We start from the raw sequence: 27,449 nt of genomic DNA, 5'->3' as shown, positions 1-27,449 counted from the left end.
CCCCTTCCTTCTACGGTCCCCTTCCAGCGGCAAAACAAGAAATCGGTCACAGTCCCCTTCTTCAATGGTGAACACACGAAGGCGGTCACGATTCTACGGTCCCCTTCTTCTACGGTCCCCTTCCAGCGGCAAAACAAGAAATCGGTCACCAGTCCCCTTCTTCAATGGTGAACACACGAAGGCGGTCACGATTCTACGGTCCCCTTCTTCTACGGTCCCCTTCCAGCGGCAAAACAAGAAATCGGTCACAGTCCCCTTCTTCAATGGTGAACACACGAAGGCGGTCACGATTCTACGGTCCCCTTCTTCTACGGTCCCCTTCCAGCGGCAAAACAAGAAATCGGTCACAGTCCCCTTCTTCAATGGTGAACACACGAAGGCGGTCACGATTCTACGGCCCCTTCTTCTACGGTCCCCTTCCAGCGGGCAAAACAAGAAATCGTCACAGTCCCCTTATTCAATGGTGAACACACGAAGGCGGTCACGATTCTACGGGTCCCTTCTTCTACGGTCCCCGTCAGCGGCAAAACATGAAATCGGTCACAGTCCCCTTCTTCAATGGTGAACACACGAAGGCGGTCACGATTCTACGGTCCCCTTCTTCTACGGTCCCCTTCCAGCGGCAAAACAAGAAATCGGTCACAGTCCCCTTCTTCAATGTGAACACACGAAGGCGGTCACGATTCTACGGTCCCCTTCTTCTACGGTCCCCTTCCAGCGGCAAAACATGAAATCGGTCACAGTCCCCTTTCTTCAATGGTGAACACACGAAGGCGGTCACGATTCTACGGTCCCTTCTTCTACGGTCCCCTTCCAGCGGCAAAACAAGAAATCGGTCACAGTCCCCTTCTTCAATGGTGAACACACGAAGGCGGTCACGATTCTACGGTCCCCTTCTTCTACGGTCCCCTTCCAGCGGCAAAACAAGAAATCGGTCACAGTCCCCTTCTTCAATGGTGAACACACGAAGGCGGTCACGATTCTACGGTCCCCTCTTCTTCTACGGTCCCCTTCGCTAGCCGGCAAAACAAGAAATCGGTCACAGTCCCCTTCTTCAATGGTGAACACACGAAGGCGGTCAACGATTCTACGGTCCCCTTCTTCTACGGTCCCCTTCCCAGCGGCAAAACAAGAAATCGGTCACAGTCCCCCTTCTTCAATGGTGAACACACGAAGGCGGTCACGATTCTACGGTCCCCTTCTTCTACGGTCCCCTTCCAGCGGCAAAACAAGAAATCGGTCACAGTCCCCTTCTTCAATTGGTGAACACACGAAGGCGGTCACGATTCTACGGTCCCCTTCTTCTACGGTCCCCTTCCAGCGGCAAAACAAGAAATCGGTCACAGTCCCCTTCTTCAATGGTGAACACACGAAGGCGTCCACGATCTACGGTCCCCTTCTTCTACCGGTCCCCTTCCAGCGGCAAACAAGAAATCGGTCACAGTCCCCTTCTTCAATGGTGAAACACACGAAGGCGGTCACGATTCTACGGTCCCCTTCTTCTACGGTCCCCTTCCAGCGGCAAAACAAGAATCGGTCACAGTCCCCTTCTTCAATGGTGAACACACGAAGGCGGTCACGATTCTACGGTCTCCCTTCTTCTACGGTCCCTTCCAGCGGCAAAACAAGAAATCGGTCACAGTCCCCTTCTTCAATGGTGAACACACGAAGGCGGTCACGATTCTACGGTCCCCTTCTTCTACGGTCCCCTTCCAGCGGCAAAACAAGAAATCGGTCACAGTCCCCTTCTTCAATGGTGAACACACGAAGGCGGTCACGATTCTACGGTCCCCTTCTTCTACGGTCCCCTTCCAGCGGCAAAACAAGAAATCGGTCCACAGTCCCCTTCTTCAATGGTGAACACACGAAGGCGGTCACGATTCTACGGTCCCCTTCTTCTACGGTCCCCTTCCAGCGGCAAAAACAAGAAATCGGTCACAGTCCCCTTCTCAATGGTGAAACACACGAAGGCGGTCACGATTCTACGGTCCCCTTCTTCTACGGTCCCCTTCCAGCGGCAAAACAAGAAATCGGTCACAGTCCCCTTCTTCAATGGTGAACACACGAAGGCGGTCACGATTCTACGGTCCCCTTCTTCTACGGTCCCCTTCCAGCGGCAAAACAAGAAATCGGTCACAGTCCCCTTCTTCAATGGTGAACACACGAAGGCGGTCACGATTCTACGGTCCCCTCTTCTACGGTCCCCTTCCAGCGGCAAAACAAGAAATCGGTCACAGTCCCCTTCTTCAATGTGAACACACGAAGGCGGTCACGATTCTACGGTCCCCTTCTTCTACGGTCCCCTTCCAGCGGCAAAACAAGAAATCGGTCACAGTCCCCTTCTTCAATGGTGAACACACGAAGGCCGGTCACGATTCTACGGTCCCCTTCTTCTACGGTCCCCTTCCAGCGGCAAAACAAGAAATCGGTCACAGTCCCCTTCTTCAATGGTGAACACACGAAGGCGGTCACGATTCTACGGTCCCCTTCTTCTACGGTCCCCTTCCAGCGGCAAAACAAGAAATCGGTCACAGTCCCCTTCTTCAATGGTGAACACACGAAGGCGGTCACGATTCTACGGTCCCCTTCTTCTACGGTCCCCTTCCAGCGGCAAAACAAGAAATCGGTCACAGTCCCCTTCTTCAATGGTGAACACACGAAGGCGGTCACGATTCTACGGTCCCCTTCTTCTACGGTCCCCTTCCAGCGGCAAAACAAGAAATCGGTCACAGTCCCCTTCTTCAATGGTGAACACACGAAGGCGGTCACGATTCTACGGTCCCCTTCTTCTACGGTCCCCTTCCAGCGGCAAAACAAGAAATCGGTCACAGTCCCCTTCTTCAATGGTGAACACACGAAGGCGGTCACGATTCTACGGTCCCCCTTCTTCTACGGTCCCCTTCCAGCGGCAAAACAAGAAATCGGTCACAGTCCCCTTCTTCAATGGTGAACACACGAAGGCGGTCACGATTCTACGGTCCCCTTCTTCTACGGTCCCCTTCCAGCGGCAAAACAAGAAATCGGTCACAGTCCCCTTCTTCAATGGTGAACACACGAAGGCGGTCACGATTCTACGGTCCCCTTCTTCTACGGTCCCTTCCAGCGGCAAAACAAGAATCGGTCACAGTCCCCTTCTTCAATGGTGAACACACGAAGGCGGTCACGATTCTACGGGTCCCCTTCTTCTACGGTCCCCTTCCAGCGGCAAAACAAGAAATCGGTCACAGTCCCCTTCTTCAATGGTGAACACACGAAGGCGGTCACGATTCTACGGTCCCCTTCTTCTACGGGTCCCCTTCCAGCGGCAAAACAAGAAATCGGTCACAGTCCCCTTCTTCAATGGTGAACACACGAAGGCGGTCACGATTCTACGGTCCCCTTCTTCTACCGGTCCCCTTCCAGCGGCAAAACAAGAAATCGGTCACAGTCCCCTTCTTCAATGGTGAACACACGAAGGCGGTCACGATTCTACGGTCCCCTTCTTCTACGGTCCCCTTCCAGCGGCAAAACAAGAAATCGGTCACAGTCCCCTTCTTCAATGGTGAACACACGAAGGCGGTCACGATTCTACGGTCCCCTTCTTCTACGGTCCCCTTCCAGCGGCAAAACAAGAAATCGGTCACAGTCCCCTTCTTCAATGGTGAACACACGAAGGCGGTCACGATTCTACGGTCCCCTTCTTCTACGGTCCCCTTCCAGCGGCAAAACAAGAAATCGGTCACAGTCCCCTTCTTCAATGGTGAACACACGAAGGCGGTCACGATTCTACGGTCCCCTTCTTCTACGGTCCCCTTCCAGCGGCAAAACAAGAAATCGGTCACAGTCCCCTTCTTCAATGGTGAACACACGAAGGCGGTCACGATTCTACGGTCCCCTTCTTCTACGGTCCCCTTCCAGCGGCAAAACAAGAAATCGGTCACAGTCCCCTTCTTCAATGGTGAACACACGAAGGCGGTCACGATTCTACGGTCCCCTTCTTCTACGGTCCCCTTCCAGCGGCAAAACAAGAAATCGGTCACAGTCCCCTTCTTCAATGGTGAACACACGAAGGCGGTCACGATTCTACGGTCCCCTTCTTCTACGGTCCCCTTCCAGCGGCAAAACAAGAAATCGGTCACAGTCCCCTTCTTCAATGGTGAACACACGAAGGCGGTCACGATTCTACGGTCCCCTTCTTCTACGGTCCCCTTCCAGCGGCAAAACAAGAAATCGGTCACAGTCCCCTTCTTCAATGGTGAACACACGAAGGCGGTCACGATTCTACGGTCCCCTTCTTCTACGGTCCCCTTCCAGCGGCAAAACAAGAAATCGGTCACAGTCCCCTTCTTCAATGGTGAACACACGAAGGCGGTCACGATTCTACGGTCCCCTTCTTCTACGGTCCCCTTCCAGCGGCAAAACAAGAAATCGGTCACAGTCCCCTTCTTCAATGGTGAACACACGAAGGCGGTCACGATTCTACGGTCCCCTTCTTCTACGGTCCCCTTCCAGCGGCAAAACAAGAAATCGGTCACAGTCCCCTTCTTCAATGGTGAACACACGAAGGCGGTCACGATTCTACGGTCCCCTTCTTCTACGGTCCCCTTCCAGCGGCAAAACAAGAAATCGGTCACAGTCCCCTTCTTCAATGGTGAACACACGAAGGCGGTCACGATTCTACGGTCCCCTTCTTCTACGGTCCCCTTCCAGCGGCAAAACAAGAAATCGGTCACAGTCCCCTTCTTCAATGGTGAACACACGAAGGCGGTCACGATTCTACGGTCCCCTTCTTCTACGGTCCCCTTCCAGCGGCAAAACAAGAAATCGGTCACAGTCCCCTTCTTCAATGGTGAACACACGAAGGCGGTCACGATTCTACGGTCCCCTTCTTCTACGGTCCCCTTCCAGCGGCAAAACAAGAAATCGGTCACAGTCCCCTTCTTCAATGGTGAACACACGAAGGCGGTCACGATTCTACGGTCCCCTTCTTCTACGGTCCCCTTCCAGCGGCAAAACAAGAAATCGGTCACAGTCCCCTTCTTCAATGGTGAACACACGAAGGCGGTCACGATTCTACGGTCCCCTTCTTCTACGGTCCCCTTCCAGCGGCAAAACAAGAAATCGGTCACAGTCCCCTTCTTCAATGGTGAACACACGAAGGCGGTCACGATTCTACGGTCCCCTTCTTCTACGGTCCCCTTCCAGCGGCAAAACAAGAAATCGGTCACAGTCCCCTTCTTCAATGGTGAACACACGAAGGCGGTCACGATTCTACGGTCCCCTTCTTCTACGGTCCCCTTCCAGCGGCAAAACAAGAAATCGGTCACAGTCCCCTTCTTCAATGGTGAACACACGAAGGCGGTCACGATTCTACGGTCCCCTTCTTCTACGGTCCCCTTCCAGCGGCAAAACAAGAAATCGGTCACAGTCCCCTTCTTCAATGGTGAACACACGAAGGCGGTCACGATTCTACGGTCCCCTTCTTCTACGGTCCCCTTCCAGCGGCAAAACAAGAAATCGGTCACAGTCCCCTTCTTCAATGGTGAACACACGAAGGCGGTCACGATTCTACGGTCCCCTTCTTCTACGGTCCCCTTCCAGCGGCAAAACAAGAAATCGGTCACAGTCCCCTTCTTCAATGGTGAACACACGAAGGCGGTCACGATTCTACGGTCCCCTTCTTCTACGGTCCCCTTCCAGCGGCAAAACAAGAAATCGGTCACAGTCCCCTTCTTCAATGGTGAACACACGAAGGCGGTCACGATTCTACGGTCCCCTTCTTCTACGGTCCCCTTCCAGCGGCAAAACAAGAAATCGGTCACAGTCCCCTTCTTCAATGGTGAACACACGAAGGCGGTCACGATTCTACGGTCCCCTTCTTCTACGGTCCCCTTCCAGCGGCAAAACAAGAAATCGGTCACAGTCCCCTTCTTCAATGGTGAACACACGAAGGCGGTCACGATTCTACGGTCCCCTTCTTCTACGGTCCCCTTCCAGCGGCAAAACAAGAAATCGGTCACAGTCCCCTTCTTCAATGGTGAACACACGAAGGCGGTCACGATTCTACGGTCCCCTTCTTCTACGGTCCCCTTCCAGCGGCAAAACAAGAAATCGGTCACAGTCCCCTTCTTCAATGGTGAACACACGAAGGCGGTCACGATTCTACGGTCCCCTTCTTCTACGGTCCCCTTCCAGCGGCAAAACAAGAAATCGGTCACAGTCCCCTTCTTCAATGGTGAACACACGAAGGCGGTCACGATTCTACGGTCCCCTTCTTCTACGGTCCCCTTCCAGCGGCAAAACAAGAAATCGGTCACAGTCCCCTTCTTCAATGGTGAACACACGAAGGCGGTCACGATTCTACGGTCCCCTTCTTCTACGGTCCCCTTCCAGCGGCAAAACAAGAAATCGGTCACAGTCCCCTTCTTCAATGGTGAACACACGAAGGCGGTCACGATTCTACGGTACCCTTCTTCTACGGTCCCCTTCCAGCGGCAAAACAAGAAATCGGTCACAGTCCCCTTCTTCAATGGTGAACACACGAAGGCGGTCACGATTCTACGGTCCCCTTCTTCTACGGTCCCCTTCCAGCGGCAAAACAAGAAATCGGTCACAGTCCCCTTCTTCAATGGTGAACACACGAAGGCGGTCACGATTCTACGGTCCCCTTCTTCTACGGTCCCCTTCCAGCGGCAAAACAAGAAATCGGTCACAGTCCCCTTCTTCAATGGTGAACACACGAAGGCGGTCACGATTCTACGGTCCCCTTCTTCTACGGTCCCCTTCCAGCGGCAAAACAAGAAATCGGTCACAGTCCCCTTCTTCAATGGTGAACACACGAAGGCGGTCACGATTCTACGGTCCCCTTCTTCTACGGTCCCCTTCCAGCGGCAAAACAAGAAATCGGTCACAGTCCCCTTCTTCAATGGTGAACACACGAAGGCGGTCACGATTCTACGGTCCCCTTCTTCTACGGTCCCCTTCCAGCGGCAAAACAAGAAATCGGTCACAGTCCCCTTCTTCAATGGTGAACACACGAAGGCGGTCACGATTCTACGGTCCCCTTCTTCTACGGTCCCCTTCCAGCGGCAAAACAAGAAATCGGTCACAGTCCCCTTCTTCAATGGTGAACACACGAAGGCGGTCACGATTCTACGGTCCCCTTCTTCTACGGTCCCCTTCCAGCGGCAAAACAAGAAATCGGTCACAGTCCCCTTCTTCAACGGTGAACACACGAAGGCGGTCACGATTCTACGGTCCCCTTCTTCTACGGTCCCCTTCCAGCGGCAAAACAAGAAATCGGTCACAGTCCCCTTCTTCAATGGTGAACACACGAAGGCGGTCACGATTCTACGGTCCCCTTCTTCTACGGTCCCCTTCCAGCGGCAAAACAAGAAATCGGTCACAGTCCCCTTCTTCAATGGTGAACACACGAAGGCGGTCACGATTCTACGGTCCCCTTCTTCTACGGTCCCCTTCCAGCGGCAAAACAAGAAATCGGTCACAGTCCCCTTCTTCAATGGTGAACACACGAAGGCGGTCACGATTCTACGGTCCCCTTCTTCTACGGTCCCCTTCCAGCGGCAAAACAAGAAATCGGTCACAGTCCCCTTCTTCAATGGTGAACACACGAAGGCGGTCACGATTCTACGGTCCCCTTCTTCTACGGTCCCCTTCCAGCGGCAAAACAAGAAATCGGTCACAGTCCCCTTCTTCAATGGTGAACACACGAAGGCGGTCACGATTCTACGGTCCCCTTCTTCTACGGTCCCCTTCCAGCGGCAAAACAAGAAATCGGTCACAGTCCCCTTCTTCAATGGTGAACACACGAAGGCGGTCATGATTCTACGGTCCCCTTCTTCTACGGTCCCCTTCCAGCGGCAAAACAAGAAATCGGTCACAGTCCCCTTCTTCAATGGTGAACACACGAAGGCGGTCACGATTCTACGGTCCCCTTCTTCTACGGTCCCCTTCCAGCGGCAAAACAAGAAATCGGTCACAGTCCCCTTCTTCAATGGTGAACACACGAAGGCAGTCACGATTCTACGGTCCCCTTCTTCTACGGTCCCCTTCCAGCGGCAAAACAAGAAATCGGTCACAGTCCCCTTCTTCAATGGTGAACACACGAAGGCGGTCACGTTTCTACGGTCCCCTTCTTCTACGGTCCCCTTCCAGCGGCAAAACAAGAAATCGGTCACAGTCCCCTTCTTCAATGGTGAACACACGAAGGCGGTCACGATTCTACGGTCCCCTTCTTCTACGGTCCCCTTCCAGCGGCAAAACAAGAAATCGGTCACAGTCCCCTTCTTCAATGGTGAACACACGAAGGCGGTCACGATTCTACGGTCCCCTTCTTCTACGGTCCCCTTCCAGCGGCAAAACAAGAAATCGGTCACAGTCCCCTTCTTCAATGGTGAACACACGAAGGCGGTCACGATTCTACGGTCCCCTTCTTCTACGGTCCCCTTCCAGTGGCAAAACAAGAAATCGGTCACAGTCCCCCTTATTCAATGGTGAACACACGAAGGCGGTCACGATTCTACGGTCCCCTTCTTCTACGGTCCCCTTCCAGCGGCAAAACAAGAAATCGGTCACAGTCCCCTTCTTCAATGGTGAACACACGAAGGCGGTCACGATTCTACGGTCCCCTTCTTCTACGGTCCCCTTCCAGCGGCAAAACAAGAAATCGGTCACAGTCCCCTTCTTCAATGGTGAACACACGAAGGCGGTCACGATTCTACGGTCCCCTTCTTCTACGGTCCCCTTCCAGCGGCAAAACAAGAAATCGGTCACAGTCCCCTTCTTCAATGGTGAACACACGAAGGCGGTCACGATTCTACGGTCCCCTTCTTCTACGGTCCCCTTCCAGCGGCAAAACAAGAAATCGGTCACAGTCCCCTTCTTCAATGGTGAACACACGAAGGCGGTCACGATTCTACGGTCCCCTTCTTCTACGGTCCCCTTCCAGCGGCAAAACAAGAAATCGGTCACAGTCCCCTTCTTCAATGGTGAACACACGAAGGCGGTCACGATTCTACGGTCCCCTTCTTCTACGGTCCCCTTCCAGCGGCAAAACAAGAAATCGGTCACAGTCCCCTTCTTCAATGGTGAACACACGAAGGCGGTCACGATTCTACGGTCCCCTTCTTCTACGGTCCCCTTCCAGCGGCAAAACAAGAAATCGGTCACAGTCCCCTTCTTCAATGGTGAACACACGAAGGCGGTCACGATTCTACGGTCCCCTTCTTCTACGGTCCCCTTCCAGCGGCAAAACAAGAAATCGGTCACAGTCCCCTTCTTCAATGGTGAACACACGAAGGCGGTCACGATTCTACGGTCCCCTTCTTCTACGGTCCCCTTCCAGCGGCAAAACAAGAAATCGGTCACAGTCCCCTTCTTCAATGGTGAACACACGAAGGCGGTCACGATTCTACGGTCCCCTTCTTCTACGGTCCCCTTCCAGCGGCAAAACAAGAAATCGGTCACAGTCCCCTTCTTCAATGGTGAACACACGAAGGCGGTCACGATTCTACGGTCCCCTTCTTCTACGGTCCCCTTCCAGCGGCAAAACAAGAAATCGGTCACAGTCCCCTTCTTCAATGGTGAACACACGAAGGCGGTCACGATTCTACGGTCCCCTTCTTCTACGGTCCCCTTCCAGCGGCAAAACAAGAAATCGGTCACAGTCCCCTTCTTCAATGGTGAACACACGAAGGCGGTCACGATTCTACGGTCCCCTTCTTCTACGGTCCCCTTCCAGCGGCAAAACAAGAAATCGGTCACAGTCCCCTTCTTCAATGGTGAACACACGAAGGCGGTCACGATTCTACGGTCCCCTTCTTCTACGGTCCCCTTCCAGCGGCAAAACAAGAAATCGGTCACAGTCCCCTTCTTCAATGGTGAACACAAGAAGGCGGTCACGATTCTACGGTCCCCTTCTTCTTCGGTCCCCTTCCAGCGGCAAAACAAGAAATCGGTCACAGTCCCCTTCTTCAATGGTGAACACACGAAGGCGGTCACGATTCTACGGTCCCCTTCTTCTACGGTCCCCTTCCAGCGGCAAAACAAGAAATCGGTCACAGTCCCCTTCTTCAATGGTGAACACACGAAGGCGGTCACGATTCTACGGTCCCCTTCTTCTACGGTCCCCTTCCAGCGGCAAAACAAGAAATCGGTCACAGTCCCCTTCTTCAATGGTGAACACACGAAGGCGGTCACGATTCTACGGTCCCCTTCTTCTACGGTCCCCTTCCAGCGGCAAAACAAGAAATCGGTCACAGTCCCCTTCTTCAATGGTGAACACACGAAGGCGGTCACGATTCTACGGTCCCCTTCTTCTACGGTCCCCTTCCAGCGGCAAAACAAGAAATCGGTCACAGTCCCCTTCTTCAATGGTGAACACACGAAGGCGGTCACGATTCTACGGTCCCCTTCTTCTACGGTCCCCTTCCAGCGGCAAAACAAGAAATCGGTCACAGTCCCCTTATTCAATGGTGAACACACGAAGGCGGTCACGATTCTACGGTCCCCTTCTTCTACGGTCCCCTTCCAGCGGCAAAACAAGAAATCGGTCACAGTCCCCTTCTTCAATGGTGAACACACGAAGGCGGTCACGATTCTACGGTCCCCTTCTTCTACGGTCCCCTTCCAGCGGCAAAACAAGAAATCGGTCACAGTCCCCTTCTTCAATGGTGAACACACGAAGGCGGTCACGATTCTACGCTCCCCTTCTTCTACGGTCCCCTTCCAGCGGCAAAACAAGAAATCGGTCACAGTCCCCTTCTTCAATGGTGAACACACGAAGGCGGTCACGATTCTACGGTCCCTTTCTTCTACGGTCCCCTTCCAGCGGCAAAACAAGAAATCGGTCACAGTCCCCTTCTTCAATGGTGAACACACGAAGGCGGTCACGATTCTACGGTCCCCTTCTTCTACGGTCCCCTTCCAGCGGCAAAACAAGAAATCGGTCACAGTCCCCTTCTTCAATGGTGAACACACGAAGGCGGTCACGATTATACGGTCCTCAGTATTTGCCAAACTTTGTCTCCCTTGGGGTGGCCTGAATTTTCATGGAAACTACGATGTCCCCACAGTCATTGACGCAAACCCATTGGCTATTTCGCGTTGAACAGGTCTTGAAATCGACAGAATTGTAGCAATATTTGCATGTCACCATTTGATAAAGAGAATTCTGCGTGTTTTGCGCGCGCTCCTTTACTTTTTGCATGGCACTTAATCCTTAATCTTTTTGGAAAAATAATATTTTAGCCGTTACAGACCTTTCAGCTGCTCGAAGTTTTTTAAAAAGTATTTATCAAGACTGATTCTTGCATATAATATTAAACTGCTATACCCGCTCAACAGATTTTCTATTTTACCCCTTCTGAAACGAATTTGATTGAATGTCGAATTGAAAGAGTTCAAAAAAGGAAGACTGAGCATTTTAATTTGTTATCACGCTTTTTTTTATTTAATCGAACTTCTTTAGTTTTTTCATCCTCAAAGATTCGTTTTACCTGGTCACCTGCATTGAGTTGTAACATTTTTCAATAAAATAGAAACATCTTTAGAAATCATAATGGCGATTCACCAAATAACACAACTCAATTTCTAATGTTAAACGAACAAAATGACCCATGCATTTCCGCAATAATTGTTTCGAATATTTATAAAACTAAGGGACATTCAATGGGGGGTTACGGATCTTAGTTTAGGGTTAATTGTGGGATTATACTACAAGTTTAATGCGATTGGTCGCGTTTTGCGAGTTGTGCTAACTGTCACTTTATACGAGTTGTCTTTTTGTTGGTTATTTTCTGTTGCGAGTTGTCGTCTTGCGGGTCGATTCTATTAGAGTTTGAGCATATCACATTAAGACGAGATTAAAAAAGCGCGAAGAGGCTTACTTCTGCAACAACCGTTAGTGAGTTGGGATGATTGCAATCATCATGGGTCAGTTGCGCCAAAACTTAGCACGCATTCAGTCAAACACTGCGGAAAACATTTCCTTGCTTGTGTAATTTGAGATAATTATCTTTTTTTGATCACAGGTCATATAATTTTTTAGCAATTGAATCATTTAAAAAATAACTGATTTTGCGCTTCTGTCGAAGTTTTGCTTCCTTTGAGGTAAAACAATTGAGAAAAAACATGCACAAACTAAAATTTCATTGTTTAAGTCATTCAAAACCTGTCGTAAATAGAGCACAAGCAAAAGTTTCAATTTTTCAAAACAGCCGCAGTATTTAATGTAATGAGTTAGCCACACCAGTGCTAATCAAAAAATACAACTGTTTTTCTTACTGAACAATTTTCACCGTAATCGCTTGTTGAGCCCTTTTTTATTCTATTATAAAGAGCTAGATCGGTGAAAAATAAAAGACATTTCATCGTTTTTAAATACGGCATCAAACATGAGTTGCGTGTTTTCATATGGTATCCTGTCTGAACTATTTTCTGTGGACCTATAAATGACTGAAAATTGTGTCAAAGAAGCTTTGGTCTCATCCTCTGGGTTCTCTCGAAAATTTAATTATCCGGATTATTGAGCCATTGCAATGATTAATTTTGGCTTATCAAAAAACACCCGTAAAAAGATTCTTTTTCACTTTACCAATTACATAACATTTTAGGAAGACGACTTAACATGAAATACAAAATTATAAGCTAACGATAGCTTGCCTTACAAATATTCGTCTTTGGATTAAATGCCACATTCGTAACTTGATTTGTGGTCTCTCGCTGAAGCATATTGACAAAGGAGCGAAGTTTACTGTCATTCTTTAGTTTTTCATTGTTTTTTAGTTTAGAAAAAACGGTCGTACAATGTGTTTTTGAAGTCATAATTTTGAAACAAGATGGGATTTATGATCTCTATATGATTCCATAGATAAGAAAATAAGAAATCCAACTACGAATTAGAATTTTTTTGTAAAAAAATAATCATTGTACGTGAAAAAAAAATCCGAAAAAAACATGAGTGTTAAATATAATGGAATTTGTCACTGAAAATTTATTTGTTACCAGTTTTCAATCCTCAGCACTCAAACAAAACCTAATCATCGGAACCCCCAAGTCATTTACCACTTCGAACTTCACTGTTTTAATGTGTAACTTTCAATACGTCTTGTTGGGTGATTCCAATTATAGAGTCGTACTGGTTTACGAAGGTATGATTTTTTTCTCTGTTTACCATTTATAGATGATGGTGTTGTATAATCTCATTCGGAAACACATTTTTGTCATCAATCAAATCTCGTATATTTGTGTCAATTCAAAATCGTAAATTTTCTTTTGAATTAAACAATTGTGGAGTACTATTGTTTGTTTATTTCCTAATTTATCTCTTGACATAAGTGTTAGGATGATGGTTGCAAAATCCAGGGGTTAGGTTTTATATTTCCTAAACTATTAGTTTATACAATTTTTGTGAGGTTATCCTAACTTGGTCATAGGTTGTCGAGTATAGACGGGTTCGAGAGAGAGTATATCACTTCGTTTGAATGATGTTGTACTTTCTCAGTGGCCAATATTTATTTTAAGAAAAACTTATATAATCTTACTTAAGGTAGTGACTTGTGATTAAGGGTTGGAGAATAGTAAATCAATCCACGAGGTTCAAGAATAGTTAGAACACAAGTAGATCGTTAGATACTATTATCGATCTTAGCTTGTTTATTATTTTTTTAGCCTGTGTCAATTAAGAGGAGGGGCTCAAGGATGAGTAACCGACGTTCTTCACTGTTTATCTTGATTAGAATAGTTATTTGTTCAAAAAATTCTATTCTTCTTATTTTGTTGATAAAGTTTGGAGAGTGAATTGACGTTTGAGGTCGTTAGACACTTTTTAAAAGGAGGCGGGGAGAACGAAATTGTTCTGACTGATCCAAGGAAAACCTTGATTATCAAATATTCTTTAAATAAATTAAAGTTTAAGGTGAAGTTTAAAATTAAGGATCCAAGGATAGCCTTGATGATCTAGTTTGAAGAACTTTCAGATAATTACAAAAAAAGGACAAGTCATGACAATACTCAAGTTTAAGGTTTAATTTTATTGAAAGATTATAAGTTTTGAATGAAGTTGATTTAAAAATTATGGATTTGAATGATTTTAGTTTTTAAATGATTTTGGTTATGTTTTAAATGAAGGAACAAGGAAATTTTAGATAATGGTGTAAACCTCTAAAAACCAAGGTATTTTGTATAAATTTAAAGTTAACTGTAAAATATCTTCTAACTAGTTTTTGTATATTTTATTGAATATATTTTAATTTTACAACACTTTTTAAGTTACTGCAAATTTTAATGATATGAACGACACTTGTATCTTTTATCAGTCGATATTATGCTATATAATGTGGTTATACATCGTTGAGAGGTGTTTTGCTTGGCTATGAATCCTACTGCTCCAAGTAATTTCATATCATGTTAGTGAATGAAAATTTTCTGCATTGAGAATTTTGTCAAGGAATAGTCGTTGCAGTCTGCGTCATTTCACAATATAGAAGCTCGTTCTGTTGTTCGGGTTTGACCTGGTGATTGTCATATCGTTTGAAGCAATGGATTAGACTTATTGAGACGTAGAGACGTACTTAAACATTTTCTATACCGTCTAATCTTTTTTGATGTATTTTTGATCGCTTTCTATTGTATTGAATTTGCTAAATCTAAACTTGTTGAGGTCTAGTTTGAGACCCTTGGTCGCACCAGATGAGTTTATGTCCGGGCGGCTCACTCATTGAGTAATTTCAGATAAAGTACATCGTCTGTTCGTCACGCTATGTTATTTTCGGCCGGATAGATTCGCTCAAATTCTCAGTCTAATACAAATCTTAATCTTACTCTTATTATCTCCTAGTCTCAATAGATCTAGTGTATGCTGGTATTTGCGAGTCAGATATCAGGAACTTCTGTCTTCTAAGTTATATTTGATTTTGATTTTTTTTAGTTATATTTATGAATAGTTTCAGCGTAACAAATAATTGTAAGTGTTAGTTATGGATCATGATTGATTAGTTAGAAATGTTTTGTAGAGATAGTTTTATCAATAATATAATTGGATATAAATACTCATATAAGCACTCAATTAGAACACTGTTCTTTTGATTTGAAATGAACGAAACTACGCTCAAAAAAGTGTGAAACTACGTTAAAAAAAATGTCTCGTTTTCTGTAACAATACAAGAATCATCAAATGTTTGGGGGTGTGGGTATCAAAATGAACCGACCAACTTTTCACCTCATTTGCAGTCTGGGAAAACACGCTCGAATAACGGGACGTTTTAGAAACAAGCACCCAAAATTTGGAATGAAGGATTCTCAATTGGCTAGCAAAAAACGAGATTGCAGTCAGACTTAACTTGCAAGCAGAGATAGTTATGCACAAATACATAAATTAATTCTGATTTTGGTTATTTACTATCTGCACTCATTATTTTATGGTCGAGGTGGATTGCTTTATTGCAAATACTTGTTACCCCGGGTCGAGGAGCTCACTTTATATTTCGATTTTCAAAGTTGAGTACAGTTTCATTGCTCGACTGAAAAGAAGGCAGGGTTGGGCCAAGCGCAAACTCAAAACTTACATCGAGAACGGTCGAAACATTTCCTAAGCTGGAACATATTTTTCTTCTGTCGAGAACGTCGAAACGAACTCGAATTTGGCCAAGACTGTCGAAACATATCTGGCTTGGGTCGAGACAAGTCGAGCACTCTTTGATCTAGAATGTCCAAACTAGCCGGAGTTTAACCGAAATGGTCGAAGCATCAGTGTATTTGGTCGAAAACGTCAAAACATGGCGAATATTGTCGATAAAGTCAAAAAATAAGATGAGCACCCGACACTGGATGAGGGTTTTTCTGGATTTTTGTTCAATAAGGCTCAATGAACAAATAAAATAGAAGCAATACAACAACAGTGACCAAAACATGAAAACAGAAAAAGACTCGGTTCAGGGAAGCTGCCAAATATCGCCACTTTAAGGCAGAAGCATCGCTGTCTGTTTCGGTTTCATCTTTTGTTGGCTGTTTTGTATGTCTTTGTTCATTTTGTTTGGTGCCTTTAGGTTCATTCAATTGAACTCCCTTTGATTCCGATCCAGCCGCAGCAATACTCGTCAAAATGATATCTTTCGATCCATTTAATGTGAATGATGAATTTGAGGCAAAGGTTCCGTATCCAAAGTACTTTAAACAGTTGCTGGATTTTATTCTCTCTACCCAGTAGCACAATTTGAAGACGGGAGAGTTTTTATGAGTATTCACCACTGAAAAAAAAATTAAGTTCTGCAAAATTCATTAAAAGACTTTACGACTTTGTGGTTCAAGCTCGGTTTTTTTTGTTTGTAGTTTCAAATCCGTGGACCTTTGTCCGTGGAACATAGCGACACAAGCTGACATGTAATTGAAAAAATGAAATCATAACACACGTGTTCGTGGATATCACAAGCGATCGAGCTCACTTTTGTGCTGTGCTATAAAACCAAGCTTGGGCTCGTAGTGGAGTTCTTGAGGGTATAAGTTCCACTTTAAAACTCTTTCAAAACAGATGAACTACGTTTAAATTTGTTATCCTATATACTTACGGTTTGACACCTCAGCCTAGCAAAAACATTTTTAACTTACCTATGACAGCAGTCACGCAGTTCCACGTCAAATGCAAGGTAGCAGCTGTCAAAAAGTAGACCAAATATGGCACATTAAGTGAACTAGCAGGCAGAATATCTACCAAAGTCGCATAGGAGACTACTTCAGTGAGTAGAATGGTCACTGCAAAAGATACTTTCTCCCCAGAGTCCGGAGGAATGAAATAAGTGACGGGTGATAACAGGTACAGAATCACAGAAGGATAGACAAGAACCAGTTTGTAAAACAAAGGACGCCGCTGTAAATTAATCTTTAGTCTGATAACTGGTCGAAACTGATCTTCTAGTTTTGCTTTTAGTCGATCCATTTCAATTTCAACTGGAATTTCGAGCTGCCACTGGTCACTCGGGACAAAGTATATCAAAGGGAGGTGTGTTATGTTGTTTTCATCAGGTGGGAAGAACTGGCTTTCAATAGCTGAATTTATCACAACACAAAATTTTTGTACCGAAAACAAACATGAAAAAAAAAACGTATTTGTCTCTCAAAGGTCATTTTAAATTAATTGTAAAACTTGCTTAACAGTTTATCAACTTCAGAAAACGTTTATAAAAAACCTCATTTACCCAAATTGTAGTCACAAGGATGCGAGGCATGAGTGGTGAATGTTGCTATGCACTGCTGAGAATCAAATGGAAATTGAGAAACGTCAAACAAGCAATTCATCTGATATGTCATAAGAGAAGTGTATGCCAGTATCATTCCAGAGTTAAACACAACCTGTCTATCGAAAGCTTCATACTTCAGATCGGAAGCCTCGTGAACAACTAGAATATAAACAAATCTACGGCTCTTCATTTTAAAATAAAAGAAGTTTTTAGTTGAACTGGTTTATTACATCATACGGTCGTCACGGTTCAAACAACCGTGAAAACTTTCATTGCACCTGTACTCACTAATATCAGGCGTCCAAAAAGTTCCCCGAGGAACAAACAATGACGTCACTGTGTCGTTGTTGTACTCGCTATTGTTCCACTGCGCACTTGGTGAATAGTAGTAATAATAGGCAAAAAACTTGCCAGTCCACAATCCATGCTGAAATGAGTAAAAATGCGAGAACCCTTTTCCAATGTTTCAAAAACGTTCAAAACAATAAAGGTTTCATAATATGAAAACGTATCACGAATGTTTACAATAACTGCAAAACAAACCTCCCAAAACTTGAAACCTAAATTTTATTTTAGGTTTATCTTTTTCCTTTAAAACAAATTTGGCAATTGAGACTTTTCAAAAATTTTGTGCTCAAAACAAGTCATACATGACCAGAAACAGAAAGTTTACTAAAATCCAGATTGTTGTGCGCTAAAAACTGTTCAAAGTATAACAAAGGCACACAAGTAAAATTAGAGTTACTGTTATTACGCGGCAAGGAACATCAATTTTTATACTGCTTTTATTCTCAAAAATGAATTTCATAGAGAAATCAAGAGCTTAAATTTGTTCAAAAGAAATAATAATTATACAAATAGTAAGTTTTCACGTTCAATCTACTGAAAAAAAACTGTTTTTTTCTTAAGTTCAAATTTTTTTCATTAATCGTATATGATTACAAAAAGAAAACGAATATAAAAGTGCTGTGCTTCAAGATAAAAAAAACTGAAAAGCTAGGCAATTTTTACACATTGCCTTGTTAGCGCTAGGGTTTTCTTTTTTTATTCAAGGTTTTAAGGAGCAGTCACAATATTGAATGATTGAATGAACATGCTATACGATTAGTGTCAGAGAGCTACGAGAAAACTCAGCGAAATTTTTTAATTGATGGATGTTTGTAGAATTTTTTAACTAACATTTAAAAATTATAGATTTAAAATTACCAAAAAAATTTCAAAAAAATAACTTAATTAAGGAAAAATTTATTTAGAAAAATAATTTTCTACAATTTGAACATAAGAGATATAATGAGGTGGCTTACATTTACAGGAGGGTAAAGAAAGATCATTCTTTGCTACTTGCACCGCAAACGGTTGTTTTGTTTCTTAATTTGTCGTCTTATCTAAGACAAAATTACGATTAACTGTCATTACGAGGCCAAACTGTGCACTGGATAGGCGCAAAATTTTGTGTGTGTATGTTCCTGGATTCCAGAGACAAGTCTTTAAACATGTTCCAAAATGTAAGTGAATTCCATTTACCTGTAATAAAAATACCTGCAACGTAAATTTTGTCGGCACATTGTTTTGTTGCGGATTCCGCAACAAGCAAATATAGCTAGTTGTTCTCGATTCCACAGCTGGTACGCAAAGTTAATTTATTTTGATGCTGTGCATACGACACTCTGGGTATCGAAGGTCCAAATCGTCAATTTTTATACAGACCTGATCAAACTGAAACCATGTCGAATTGTTATGACACTGTCTAAAACGTAGGTTTGAGTAGGTTTAAGTCGATAAGTTTCGCTCAAAAAAGAGGATTTGAGCTTAGCGTAAATCTTACTAAATTTTAAAAATTGTATTTCAGAAATCAGGTTACAAAATGTATGGTACAAAATGTTTTTTTTTACGATTATCGGTCAATTTTGGACCAGCAATTAAAATCAACAGCTCTTTTTAATAAAAATAAGTTTTTTTTTAATTTTTCTGAAAACTTTAACAAACAGCTATTCATTTTTCATTATTTGGATAATTGGAGCTAACAAAAATTCAATTCCAGCCTGGTTCTTTGTAAAAAAAACTGCATGGATAGTTCACATGCGGTATAGTACATTCAAAAAATCAAGTTTCCCTACAGAAAAGAGCAGAACATATAAGCTCATGGCTAGTCTTCAAAAAAGAGCACATTGTTGGCAGGAGCAAATTTCAAAGTCTAACTGCGCTTTTCGGCTAAAAAACATAGAACTTTTTGGGCAGTCACGTTCTAAGGGTGAGCCAAGAGGCTGAGATCAAAAACATTAGTCTGAGCCAAAAGTTCTCCTGACTCGTCAAACTGCAGAACCAGCTGCCTTAAGCAATCATTTTTTAGAAAATAGAAACCCATCACACTTTCTATACCTAGCGTAATCTTTGACCAGCGAGTTTTCTTTTTTTTATGGTCTACAACAGCTTACTTGAAATGTTTACTGGCCTGCTGGTTACATGTAATCAAAATTTACAACCCAATGTTTGATTATCAGTTTTTGCATGTTTAATACAGTTTCATGAGCATGTTTTACGAAAAATTGTTAGTTTGTCTAGAATTTAGAACTGAAAAGCAGCAATCTAACCAATTTCTAAAAGCATTCAGTTTTACTTTCGCTCGTGGGAAATTTAAATAAATGGGAAATCTCAAAATTATTTAACATTACCCGCTTTGAGCGCCCGTGGATTCTAATCAATTATAATGGATTCACAAGATAATCGATTATAATCGATAATCGAATATAATTCATTAGTTTTGACAAAGAAATCGATTATTTTTGCCAAGATGATCCATAATAATTGATTATTTTTGAATTTAAAATCCATTATAATCCATGGTAAACGGGGGCGGGTGGTAAACGGGGGGAGGGGTTAAAGTAGGAGGAGGGTGTAATGAATTGAAAAAGTAGAGACACAAATAATAAAAATTTTAATGTGAAATGTAAAATTTTATGAAACGTAATACGTAGCCACTGCTCTAAACAAGAAATGAGATAACTTTGAAAAAATTTGTAAATTTCATGATTAACTTCTCGCAAAAATCCATAATAATCGATAATGATCGATTATAATGGATTATATTGGCATAAAAAGCTTAGGATTATATTCGCATAATTTTTTTTTGTAATTTGATGGATAGTGACCATATTATGACAATATAATTGATTAGGATCCATGGGCACTCGGTACGGGTAAGCACTAGCTCAAAAAGGGTTTTTTGAACTCTTTTTTGATCTGAACTGATTAAATTATTTCAGGATTGCTGGCTACTTTTCTGCGCTAGGGAAATTTTTTGTTAATTTAATTTACCATCTACATTACAACAGTAACGAATACTATTATAAGGCATGGAGGGTGACCCAAAGAGAATTTCATCTCATCGAGTGGGACACCTCGAGAACTTAAAGAGCAGAGACATAAAGTCTCCAGAGTGGGCATCAATTAAAGAGCAGTTTGTGTAAGAATTCATTATCAAAAATATAATTATGGAAAAAAGATTCCTGAAAACGGTTCAGTTCTGATTTATTTAATTCGAAAAAATCTTTTGGAAGTAAATTATTCTGAAAAACAAAATTATATGCTATTGCTAGCCTACTTTTAAGAGAGAATACATGGCATTTGATTTAAAAGCTATATTTGTAATTTGTTTTTTAGTCTTGCTGCGGGTGTGAGGAAGCCTTTCTAGGCTCGATAAACTCAAAAAACTATTCTTATCGGGGCATCTTAAAATTTCAAATAATTCTTTGAAGAGAGACTTCAGAAACATATTAAAGACTGAATAAATTTTGTTTTCACTCATATATTGGGTTATTGGTTCAAATTTGCGTTTGAAGAATATAGCCCGCGTGATGCGTTTTTGTAGTTTTAAAATTGAATCGAGATGAGTTTTATATGTATTGCCATAAATAAGAATACCATATTGAATTACGGATTGAGCATATGCTCTGTAGAACAACAGAAGACTTGCTTTCGGAAAAACTTCACGACATTTGTAAACTATTCCACAGAAAGTTGATAACTTTTTAACAATGCCACCTATATGTTGCTTAAAACTCAGTTTATTGTCAATTTTTAATCCCAAATATTTAACAGGCAATTGGCAGTTCGATTGAAAATTATCTCCAAATACATTGATCATTTCAACATTTTTCCCGAAACTCATAAAAACGCTCTTTTTACAGTTGATTGTCAGGCCATTACAATCAATCCATTTTTCAATATTTTTCATTTCGTTTTCAATTTTATTTGTCCTTATTGTACTTGAATAACATAAAGTTGTATCATCTGCATATAAAACTGGTTTAATTGTATTACAAACAATCGGAAGATCATTAATAAAGATTAGAAACAACAGAGGTCCTAAAACAGAACCCTGCGGAACGCCACATGTTGAATGTTCTATTCGAGATTCTTTTTGGTCAAAAGTAACATATTGTTTGCGATCAGTTAAATAACTCCGGATAAGTTTGTTCAGTTTACCCCTTATTCCATACTTATCTAACTTAAGAATAAGTAGCTCATGATTTATTGTATCAAAAGCTTTTTGGAAATCGATGAAAAATGTTTCACCGTAACGGCGTTTATCAATAACTTCTCGAATGAACTCGGTAAATTCTAATAAAGCATCAGCGCAACTTTTTTTAGGTTGAAATCCGTATTGCTCTGGTGTGAGAATTCGATATTTTCTTAGAAACTTATACATTTTGCCAAAAATGATCTTTTCAAAAACCTTGCTTATCGAATTGAGTAAACTTATTGGTCTATAGCTTTCTGGTAGTTGACAATTACCATCTTTATAAAACGGAAGCACCTTTGCAATTTTTAGTGCATTCGGGAACGTTCCTTGCTTTATACATTGATTAAATAACTTTGACAAAGGTTCGCTAATAACCGTCGACGAGAGTTTCAAAATTTGATTACTTATACCATCCGGACCTGAAGACCCCTTATTTTTAATAAGAATAATTGTATCAAAAACTTCTTTTGTTGTTATTTCCTGAAAAACCATTGAATTAGGTATAGATTTAACATGCCTTAAGGCAATTTTATGATTGACTTTTTTACCACTTAATTTATTACCAATTTGTGCGAAAAACTGATTGAAGACATCAGCTTCAACTTCTATTTTGGCAGATGTTTTGCTTTGTATGAAATCGTTATATGCCTGAAAAATACATTTATTGTTTTTCGATTTTTCGATTTTTTGTTGGTAAAATTTTAGTTTCGAATTTCTTATTAGCGATGTGGTTAAATTTCGGGACAATTTATATTTCTCTAAATTTGTCGGAGTTGGATCAATTATCCATTTTTTGTAGAACATGTTTCTCTTTTGCATTTGCTTTTTAATATCCTGGGTAATCCAAGTTGGTTTTGCTTTATTATTCACCTGAGATAATGGGCAAAATTTATCTAAAACACGTGTTAAGCTGTTTACAATGTAAGTTATCTGCTCATCAGCGTTTAGTGAACTTTGCATTTTATTGAGTTTTTCATGTAGTAAGAAAAGGAAATCCACCAGGTTTTTGTCATTTTTCAATGGATTTATGTTTCGGAAAACGCTCTGTGTTTTTATGTCATTTTTACTTTTAAAGTCATCAATTTCACGTAAAATTGAGTAATGGTCACTGATTACAGTTTTTAAAGTATTTATTTTGTTCAAACAAGAATTGGTAAAGATATAGTCAATACAAGACTGACTTGAAGATGTAACACGTGTGGATTTAAAGTTGCGTTGGAGAAACCCATGTGAGTTCATTAATGTCAAAAAATTCTCACTAGTGATTGAAGCATCAAGTGAATCTATGTTAAAATCACCACATATTATTGTTTGGTTTTTCCAAGTAGCCACCGTATCCAGGAAAGATTCTAGCTTTTCAAAAAAGTCGTTTAGCGCAGAAGATGGTTTTCTATACAAAACAATAAAATTTTTCGAATGTTTTTCATTTTTAACAGATATAGCTAGAAACTCAAGATCTGATTCCAATTGCAATTTTGACACCTTTAAATCCGATCTAACGAAAAATGCACAACCACCTCCGCGAGTACCTTTTCTGTTAGTAGTTATTATAGGTTGGTAGCCTTCAACTGAATAAATTGATAAGGGATCATTGTCCGTTAGCCATGTCTCGCAAAGGGCTATTATTGGTGGCTTAACCTCAAAGTCGTCAATAAGAATTTTTAACTCATCATAATGACATCGCAAAGATCTAATATTCAAGAAAAAAAGAAAACTGCTATTTAATACGCCCACTTGTCTCCCCTCTAGGAGTTCTCGATAATATAATTTACTCATTTATCAACAAAAATAAGAAACAGAAAAAATTAGGCGCTGACTTGCAAGCCACGCTCAAACATTCTTGTATGCTTCATCAATCCCAACCCCATAGAGCATGCAAGAATGTATGAATAACTATGAACCTTCCTCGTAGGGATTTACAACATATTCTGAAAGAGTTTTTCTGTTTTTGCATAATTGCTCCAATAATTGTTCTCCTTCTTGCTCTGGGGAGTCACGTAATCGCTTCAGAATAGATTTAATATTCTCCTCCCGTTGAATATTATTTGCTCTGATTGGTGTCGTATTTCTTTCATAATCAGATACACTATAATTTTCCGTAGATTTTCCAGTTTTCGACTGAAATTTGTCAGATTTCTTAGTCGCTAAGTGTTTCATATCATCAATCGCCTTTTTCGAACTAACGGGAAAAGATTTGTAAATTCCTCTGTTTTCCATTTTAAACATTTTAACCTGACAATTCTGACTGGTATTTACAAGACCCAAATCATCAGCGTATTGTTTGAGTAGACGGTCTGCCGGTGGAAGCCTTTCCTTGAGAAAAATTTGTTTGTTGTTATTCGGGTTTCGAATGTTAGCCAACCAAGATTTTCTGTTGTAGATTTCACTTTTTTCCCCAAAATATAAAAATTTAACTATCACAGCTGGGGGATAATTGATATTTTTCCACGTTCCAAGCAAGTGACAGGCTTTAAAATTACTCGGGCTAGTTTTATACTGAAGAAATTGGGCCAAAAAATCGCATACCTGATGTGACAACGGTACCTGATTGTTTACTATTGGCAGGTTCTCCAAAATTAGGCAATCCTTAGAAGAATACCTTTCCTGTGCAGATACTCTTTGCTCCAAATCATCCACTTTGTTCGCAAGATCTAGAATAATCTCATCTTTTTTGCCCAGATCCGTCAATAATTTATCGAAAATCTGTCTCACATTGGTGTCGGAAATCTTTTTCAGCATCGAGGAATACATGTCTTTCTCAAAACGTGATCCCATGTTAAAGGAACTCTCAGTTAAATACATAAGTTTGGAATTAGTAGTAAAGAAATTTCACACGTAAAGAAAGAATTGAGAAATTCGAAGCAAAACAATTTGTTTAAACGCGGCAAGAAAAAGCGAGCAACCGAGGAATTACACGTTATTTTGAACTTAAGGAAATCCAGTGTTCGCGAATAGAGTGAGCTCAGATGACGGCTGACACGACTAATCTGGTTAGTATCTTAAAGTTGAAGACGTTTTCCTTCTTTAGCGATTCCTGTTGTATCCATTCAAAGCATTTTCAAGATTTGGTGTACTAGAAGAACTTGGGAAGCAAAAATGCTGCAAAATGCAGCTTTTGCTTGAAAGTTATATGAGTTGCGATTCAGGAAAGCTTAGTTTGGCGCCATATCAAGCTAACCTTCTTGAGAAAATAAACAACGACAACAAAATTTTTTAATGTTGCGTACAAACTTGGTTTTTGCTGCATGACTGTCAATACTATTGGCAAAAGAAACGATTGAAAACAGTAACTGATATCTGTAACAATATATATTCTTTACTTTCTCAACAATCGTTGTTTTTCCATTTTTCGAAGAAAACGGAATATTTATGCTTGAACCGGTTTTTTTATTAAGTCAATTTTCGACTGTTTAGCTAAGAAATTTCCACGGTAATTTTTTTGTACCATCTGACACAGATTTTCTGATCCGGAGCTCAAATGTAAAAAGTTTTAATCTGTGATTACCCTTCATAAGACTATGCGGTTTTGAAAATTGTTAGTTTGGCCAGTTTGGCATAATTTACTCACGATATATAGGATGCATAAAATTATCCAAATTGATTCAGACATACGCTAAATACATCCCTCTCTAGCTCGCATTATCGTGTGGAAGAATACGGTGAAGCAAAAAATGAAAAAAAAAAGTTTTCATTTGTCACTTTTTTCAATAATGCGTCTATTTTTCAAACAAAAATATTTTGATTGGCCGTAAATGCAGTCGGATCATTCATGGCTTCACTCTGGTTTCATGGTTATAATTGTTATGATCTATTATTATAATAATATTATTATATTAATACTATTATGATGAATTATTATTATGAACTATTACTATCAATTGTACTGTTATCATGATTTTTGTGAATTTGATTATTGGGAACTTCACTATCGCGATTGTTTTATGATTTTTGATAATATGTTTTATTGCAAAATGAAGTTGTAGAATACTTCTTTTTACTATAATTTTTCACATGTGGTCCAAAGTTGACATTAAGAAGTTGCAAATTTTTAGAACTGTTCAACAAAGACAAAAAATATTCTGATTTTGCATTTTATAGCTAGAAACTCAGCTATGTCAACCTCAAAACGGTTAACCTGAAAACCATTTTTTCTTTTGCAGTGCAAAGTGTAAAAGTCTTGGCAGAAGCAAAATTAATTATAAGTTAAATTTCCAAAAACTAGCGAGTTTAACGAAGTTAAGTTAAAACAAAGGCTAGCCTGTTACTGTGCAAGTAGCAGAGAATTTCCCGACCATAGTCTTAAAAATACAAAAAAGTGTGTTTTTTTTCAATTAAGTGTCGTTTTTTCTGCATGGTGTGATAAAAAGATCTAAATGAAAAACTTATAAACACTCGGCAGTTATTGTAAATTACTAAAATTGGACAAAAATTTTCAAAGAAAAATGAAAAAAATAAGAAAAAAAAATTAAAAAATTTCGAAAATTTATTTTTTTGCTGAAATTTTTTGAATTTTTGAAGTTTTTAATTCCGCTAAAAAATTCAAAATACTTTACTCGAGTAAATTAAAATTTTGATGGCCTAAATTAGGCAGAAATAACCTATTCTAAGCCTGATCGCTCGCATCATCTGCTCAAGTTTAGACAAAATGCCAAAAGTTTAAATCTGTTTTTCTTGATTCTGAGAAATTTCTAAAATCACGACTGAAAGGCAGGGGCGGATTTATGAGCGGGAAGCAATTCGGCCTCTTTTTGGCCCGTTTTTTTTCAAACTATTTCCTGGGCACAGTATTTCTTTTACTCCAAGCAAGGTCTTTTTATTGCTTTGGGAGAGCTCGGAAAATCAATTTGGTCAAAACAACGAAAAGAAGACAAAATTAAAGTTTTCGAAATGGTCGGAACAAAAAATGCTTCTTAAGGGTTTATGAAAAAAAGAATAGTCATACAATTTCCGTATATGAAAAATCAATAATCATAGACCTTTCATGAATTTTTCTGTACTATAGAATTGCATCGAAAGTGAAAGACAAGCACTTTGGTCAATCTGGGTAGATGTCAATTTTTGCCCACTCTCCATACTTAATGGGTATTATCATTATCGCCTATTGCTTACTCTTTCCCGGATCTCTTGTATCTTGAATAGATCAACATAGATGAAAACAGTTCTGTTGACCATATCTACGGGCGGCCACATGGATGGGATGCTGCTTCTGAGTTTTGACAGCAGCCTCTGTTCCCCATCAACGCCGTTAGTTGGGACTATTTCGTCGCCATCTACCATTTGAATCCAGAGACCACTCGTTAGATAGATTAATAAGTAGTAAAGAGTGAAAAGCAGGAGAGTCATGTACATTAGATAAAAGAATGAAAAATTATAGATGAACCGAAAATTAGGTAAAAATGTGAACTTTTTTCCCTCAAAAAATAATCATTTTTTTCTAATATGTAATATTATCATGGTAATTCAAATATTTTCGTTCGCAAATATTTTTGCAGTACAATGATAGAAAATTTGCAATATGAACTTTTTATAATTTCTTAAGGTGAATATAATGGTGAAAAAAGGTAACAAATATGTGATAATGTTGAATACTAAATAGATGGGGATTTTAAAAAATAAATCTATTGAGCTGCATGCATCTGACCGGCAACGAAAACCAATATAATAAGGACAAATATAAGCCATCTAATAAGCCTATA

General features: G+C 41.3%; 3 protein-coding genes across 5 annotated transcripts in view; 2 read left to right on the top strand and 1 right to left on the bottom strand.

The window, feature by feature from the left end:
* LOC134845466 (glycogen debranching enzyme-like) overlaps positions 1-27,449 on the top strand; it is a 643,946-nt gene that overhangs the window by 486,297 nt on the left and 130,200 nt on the right. The window lies entirely within an intron of this gene.
* Positions 1-27,449, top strand: part of LOC134845467 (serine/threonine-protein phosphatase 2A 65 kDa regulatory subunit A alpha isoform-like) — a 525,354-nt gene that overhangs the window by 448,239 nt on the left and 49,666 nt on the right. The gene's annotated exons all lie outside the window — the stretch shown is intronic.
* On the bottom strand, positions 15,398-27,402 carry LOC134845469 (neuronal acetylcholine receptor subunit alpha-5-like). Its single transcript, XM_063862362.1, has 5 exons — positions 26,863-27,402; positions 17,520-17,658; positions 17,190-17,390; positions 16,603-17,040; positions 15,398-16,244 (listed from the first exon to the last, which is right to left on the bottom strand). Exons 1-5 carry the CDS (start codon positions 27,100-27,102, stop codon positions 15,850-15,852), a joined length of 1,413 nt encoding a protein of 470 aa, XP_063718432.1. The 5' UTR covers positions 27,103-27,402; the 3' UTR covers positions 15,398-15,849.

The sequence above is a fragment of the Symsagittifera roscoffensis genome, chromosome 5 (assembly GCF_963678635.1).
Source record: "Symsagittifera roscoffensis chromosome 5, txSymRosc1.1, whole genome shotgun sequence".
Lineage (NCBI taxonomy): Eukaryota > Metazoa > Xenacoelomorpha > Acoela > Convolutidae > Symsagittifera > Symsagittifera roscoffensis.
The sequence above is the reverse complement of the archived record's forward strand: the minus strand, read 5'-3'. Positions and strand labels throughout refer to the sequence as shown.